Source organism: Pinus tabuliformis, chromosome 8 (assembly GCF_031772625.1).
Source record: "Pinus tabuliformis cultivar Carrire ecotype Pingquan chromosome 8, CPIR1, whole genome shotgun sequence".
NCBI classification, from domain to species: domain Eukaryota; kingdom Viridiplantae; phylum Streptophyta; class Pinopsida; order Pinales; family Pinaceae; genus Pinus; species Pinus tabuliformis.
This window is the reverse complement of record NC_142294.1, coordinates 2,067,539,615-2,067,545,244: the sequence shown is the minus strand read 5'-3', so window position 1 is coordinate 2,067,545,244 and position 5,630 is coordinate 2,067,539,615. Positions and strand designations below refer to the sequence as shown.

Below are 5,630 nucleotides of genomic sequence, written 5' to 3'. Positions count from 1 at the left end.
TGATTTCTACAACAATGAGTGAAGAGGTAAGACAAGAAAGATTATTTTATGATTTCTACAACAATGAGTGAAGAGGTAAGACAAGAATGATTATTTTATGATTTCTACAACAATGAGTGAAGAGGTAAGGTACCATATTGTTCACATTAATGATCCATATGGGGCCTTAAAAAAGTTAAAGGATTTGTATGAGTTTCATTTAGAAATGGAAGAGGGAAAACTCCTAGTGGAATTGTATAACCCAGAGCTAACGGATTATGATTCCATGAGATTAGTCTCTAACATTAACATCATGCATTACATATATTCCATTGAGTAAAAATAGACATTCCTCTCACAACTTTCATCAAACCTACATACTTTCACTATCTTGAATCCGTGCAAACTAATGGTCTTGAATCCGTGCAAACTAGTGGTCAAATCAAATCCATTACATTTGACTTTTTAGTGAAAAAAGTTGCATAAACTAAGAAAGCTTTTGGAAAGGAGCCTAGCTCAACTCAATGAAGAAACTCTCTTCCTTGCTCTAAAACGGAAGGATCAATCAAATGATTCTTTGGAAAAGAAGGCAGTGAAAGAAAAATAAAATGTGATCTTCACCATGGCAGAAATGGGCATAAGAAAAAGAAATCCAAAATTAAAATTGAAGACAATTAGAAAGAAAGAAAAAGTCAAAGCATCACAGTAATCAAAGATAAAGGTCTAAATTTACTAACTAATTTGCTTAACCGTAGCCAAAGCCATATTTCATCGACGTGATCCCGTTTATGATAATCTAACCAGTATTTAATGAAATACAAAACTTTTATATAAAAATAAAAATAAAAGGATTTTGTAATTTTTATTAGTACAAGAATCGTTAACCACCATAGTATAATATCAACATATAATATCGATGATGAATAAAACATGTATTTGACAAAGTCACAAGGTGTTACGAAACCCGTATTCATTTCATCTTTAAGTCCGGATTGCAGATTCTTCGAATATTCGGGAATCCATGCTAACGCGGTCAATTTCTTCTTTATTATTCATATACACGCGCTCGGATATGAAGCATATAACACTTCCAATTTCTGCTAAAGTCCGAGGCAAATCAGTTCGAATCCTCCTTCCATTCTACAGCTAGAGCCGCGGAGCACTTCAAAAAAATTTGTGGAGCCATGGCCAAAATTCGTTATGGCAAATGGGGTTGTTGGATACCGCCAGTCGGTGTGCTCTTGAGTTTATTCGCTCTTATTATTACTGCTCAACAACCAGGTATGAATATGGAACATTCGAAGTTCAACAAATCGCTCATCAGCGAATGTTGAGTGTTTTCCGTTTCGTCTGCAGTTTGAGTAGCTTCATCTGATATATAGTAATTTTATGGCAGTAATGGATTTTTTTTCAATGTTTTAATTATTATTTTGTTGTGATTTGGCAGGATTTCTCAGTATCAGATGCGGAGCAAAAACAAATTACACTGATGAAATCAATATAACATGGGTTACTGATGCCGATTATATCGACGTCGGTGAGACAGCAGACCTAGGGAACGGCACTGAACAAATCTACGGTTCTTCTTGGCATAGTCTACGTTTCTTTCCAAAGCCTCTCAACAAGTCTTGCTATCACTTGCCTGTGTCCTCCAATGTGTCTTACCTCTTAAGACTCTCGTTTATCAGTGGATTCCAAAGTTTGTCAAGCTTCGCTTACTCTTTTGAGACCGTAGATATCTTGGCCATGAATAACGTGACAACCTTCTATTATGAATTTTATTATGATGAAAGAATCTTGATTACTTCAGGCACAATGATGTATGTTTGCTTGATCAGAACCTCCGACAGCGTTGACCCCTTTATCAGTGGTATCGAATTGAGGCCCCTCCGAGCTGGCATGTATGCACAGGCTAAGCCAGGAACAATGCTCTCTTCGATAAGTAGAACTGATCTTGGAGGAAACTTTTCGACGCTCAGGTAAACATCATTCGCCATATATTTACATATGGATATGTGAGCGTCATAATTAACGACCTTGTTGGTGTACATGCACTAGCTGTAGACTAGCCGTAGACTTAGACTAGCTGTAGACTAGTTGTGTTGGTGTACATGCACCTAGATTAGCTCTAGTTAACTTATTGCTTGCATGCATGCGGCACAGCACACTTAGCTTTAGTTAGCTTTAGTTATTGCATGCACAACTAAGCTTAACTTAGTTGCTTTTATGTATTTATTCTAAACCTCATAATGTAGAATTTACTTTTCATTCTTTCTCAATTCTTGCTCGCTTTCTTCTTTGCCTTGCAAGCTTGTTATTGTTTTACAGATCTAGATCTATCTGTGTTTCTCAAAATCTTACATGGTATCAGAGCACAGGGATTTGTAAATCAGTGCACAAGCAATTTATTTGCAGGTTCAGAAGATTGAAGCAACAACAAAGAATGGAGTCTAAATTGGAGTTTCCACAATCGGCAATTCTCACTCCATATAACTATTTCGAATGGAAGCCAAAGATTCAACTTCATCTCAGAAGTAGAGGCTTATTTCGAATAACCATGGAAACGGAAGTTGAACCAACATCGGCAGTGGAGAAATCAAGATATTTCAATCGCATGGACGAGGCCTTCGGCATCCTATGTTTATCTATTTCTCCAGAACTGCTATTTCATGTTGAATCATGTTCAACTCCAAATGAGGTATGGAAAATTTTGGAAGAATTGTTTGGAAAACAAAATGAAATGCTTAGAATAGTAGAGGATTCGATTGCAATTTATAGAAATAGCCGTGAAAACTTTAGCTTAGAACCGGAGGACCCGCATGTCGCCAGCCTGTACGCCACCAACTACGTCCAAGGTCTCCAAGAAACCGACGATGGTGACCCTAACCAGTCGGAGGGCACCATCAGAGGCACTGGCTGTGCAAACGTTGCATGCACGGGAAATGAGCCAAAGAAGGATAATGGAGCAGCCATGGCCGCGTCCCTCGCTACAGGATCTGGTCAGGCCCAAGCTATGAATCCGGCTTTGACCTCCATGGGTTCTTTACATTCTCCACTGCAAACCCTCAATCCTCCCCTAAACCCTGGATTGAGTTCGGCTTTGAACCCTGCTCTGAGCAATTCATATTGGAACAGCAGCAGGAGCGGTAAAAAGAATGATCCTTTTAGTATTTCAGGTGGTTTTGCGGCCGGATCGGTGCCGACGAGCGGTTTTGGGCAGGCCCATAAACCGCCTTCGAGGACCGGTGGTGGTAGTTTTGCGGAGAGATTGGCTGCCCGAGGGGGATTCAATGCACCCAGATTGAATACAGCCCGGTTGAAGTCTCCTTATTTGACCATCCCCCCCGGTCTCAGCTCTACTACCTTGCTGGATTCCCCTGTTCTGCTCTCCAACTCTCAGGCAGCACAGTCGCCAACAACAGGCTCATTCCCTCTGCCGCCTTTTTTGCATGAAAGTTCTCCATTAAACTCTGGCTCCGATGGTTTAAAGGATAAGAGTTATGAGGATGGTACCTCGTCCTCATTCCCCTTAACTAGCCCAACAACGCTTATTGCTGTTGCCTCTACGATGGCGGAAGACTTCGGTTCCCGGTCCTTCTCTCAGCTTTTCGCAGCACCGCAGATCGAAACGCCGCAAAACCTGAAGCCGTTATCACCTGCGGGCTTTAATGGCAGCAACAACAGCCAGAGCTACGTGCTAACCAAGGGGTGGAGCCGTTTTGCGAAGAAAAGATCAATGGAATTCAGGTTGCTGCACTGCGTTGCATATGGAGAATCGTGGTACGAGCTTGGGGGTTCCTGTGCTGTTGAGCACGTGCCGGACAAGATTGCTGTTGTAAGTATCGGCGTTGTCCACGGTGGCGTCGGGCTCGTTGGCGTCGCCCATGGAGGGCCAACCGGTCTCTGTCACGACCACAGGGATGTTTGTGAAGTTCAGCGAGGCCATGGCGTAGTAGGCCGCGTCGACCACGGCATCGAAGACGTTGGTATAGTGGAGCAATGTGTTGGGGTCAACGGCCTCCTTGATGGGCGGGAGCAGTCGGAACAGAGCGTAGTCCAGCGGCACCACACCGTTGCCCTGCATGTAGACACAGAAGGTCTGAGCAGAAGTGTCGTTGCCCAGAGTCGATCCCGCGCCATTGAGGTGAAGGACATACACGGGCGTAGAATTGGCGCTGAAGAGCCCCCAGTTTTCCTCCGAAGTCCCACCAGGCCTGAGGTCCTCATTGAAGAGCTCGTAGATGTAGGTGTTGACAGCCAATACGGTCCAAGAAATGGTGGAGAACCGGCTGGTCCGATTGCTGGGCAGCACCACGGACAGCGGCGCGGTGATCGATTTGCAGCGCTGAGTACAGTGGCAGCGTTGACCAGAAGTTTCACTTCCTGCGTGATCGACTCCGGGTGAAGACACGACTGCCTAGCAGTTTTCTTTTTTCAATTTTTGCATTATATTTTGAGGGGGGTTTTCTTCCCACTGGGTTTTTCCTCTTTCTTCATTTTTTTGTATATGGGTACCTAAAATGGCCGTGTTGCCGGGACTCATTCATCACACTCACCTAAGTTATGCTTAAGGGGGGGTGTTGGTGTACATGCACTAGCTGTAGACTAGCCGTAGACTTAGACTAGCTGTAGACTAGTTGTGTTGGTGTACATGCACCTAGATTAGCTCTAGTTAACTTATTGCTTGCATGCATGCGGCACAGCACACTTAGCTTTAGTTAGCTTTAGTTATTGCATGCACAACTAAGCTTAACTTAGTTGCTTTTATGTATTTATTCTAAACCTCATAATGTAGAATTTACTTTTCATTCTTTCTCAATTCTTGCTCGCTTTCTTCTTTGCCTTGCAAGCTTGTTATTGTTTTACAGATCTAGATCTATCTGTGTTTCTCAAAATCTTACAGACCTGGTGGTGTTGATATTCATTGTAATCCGTTTTTCTATGTCATAAATCTATATATCTCAATATAGCATATACCGCACAGTTGATATTCATTGTAATCCGTTTTTCTATGTCATAAATCTATATATCTCAATATAGCATATACCGCACAGTTGAGAGAATCTTGTTATGTGAGGACCAATTTTGATGCAGTAGAAGTGTTGAGCAGTAGTGATATTTTTTGTGAATAATTTAGATGAATAGATTTGTTTGGTTAATTACGCAGGTATCCTCAAGACAACTTCGATCGCTTCTGGGCAGGAGAAATAGTTATAGAATCTAGTAACGTTAATTCCATTCGATCTGTAAGTACCCAAGAGTTCATTTCAACAAGCGACACTGAAGACCTTCCTCCAACTGCTGTCATGCAAACGGCGTTGGTTGTAAACAGCTCTACCCCGATGGGGTTTCCCTTGTCAGAATCGTTATACGAAGGGAGCAAATCATTACTGCTGTTGTATTTTGCAGAGATCGAGCCACTCGACATGTCTGCTTCGAGATCTTTTACGTGGCGATAAATGGGGATCCAAATCATTATAACGTGTCTGAACTCACTCTCTCACGAAATTATCCCATCAGAGAGCTGCAATTCCTCTCAAATAGCTTTTCTAACTTTTCATTATGGAACGCCGCCAATTCCACTCTTCTTCCTATAATCAACGCTTATGAGTTATACTCGCTAATTCATACTCAGCCGCGGACATCTTCAC

The 5,630-nt window shown here is 42.3% G+C and overlaps 1 protein-coding gene across 1 annotated transcript; it reads left to right on the top strand.

Moving 5' to 3' along the window:
- Window positions 1–1,059: 1,059 nt before the first annotated feature.
- On the top strand, window positions 1,060–5,630 carry LOC149244770 (putative LRR receptor-like serine/threonine-protein kinase At5g48740). The gene is made up of 3 exons (XM_089368071.1): window positions 1,060–1,260; window positions 1,427–1,958; window positions 5,147–5,630. The coding sequence occupies exons 1-3, from the start codon at window positions 1,164–1,166 to the stop codon at window positions 5,436–5,438; spliced, it is 921 nt and encodes a 306-aa protein (XP_089224197.1). The 5' UTR covers window positions 1,060–1,163; the 3' UTR covers window positions 5,439–5,630.

What these genes read in the sequence shown, in the direction of transcription:
- LOC149244770 (XM_089368071.1), top strand. Translation starts at nt 1,164, where the DNA reads ATGGCCAAAATTCGTTATGGCAAATGGGGTTGTTGGATACCGCCAGTC. An exon ending in TATTACTGCTCAACAACCAG is followed by an intron (nt 1,261 to 1,426) that starts GTATGAATATGG and finishes GTGATTTGGCAG; the next exon opens with GATTTCTCAGTATCAGATGC. An exon ending in GGAAACTTTTCGACGCTCAG is followed by an intron (nt 1,959 to 5,146) that starts GTAAACATCATT and finishes TTAATTACGCAG; the next exon opens with GTATCCTCAAGACAACTTCG.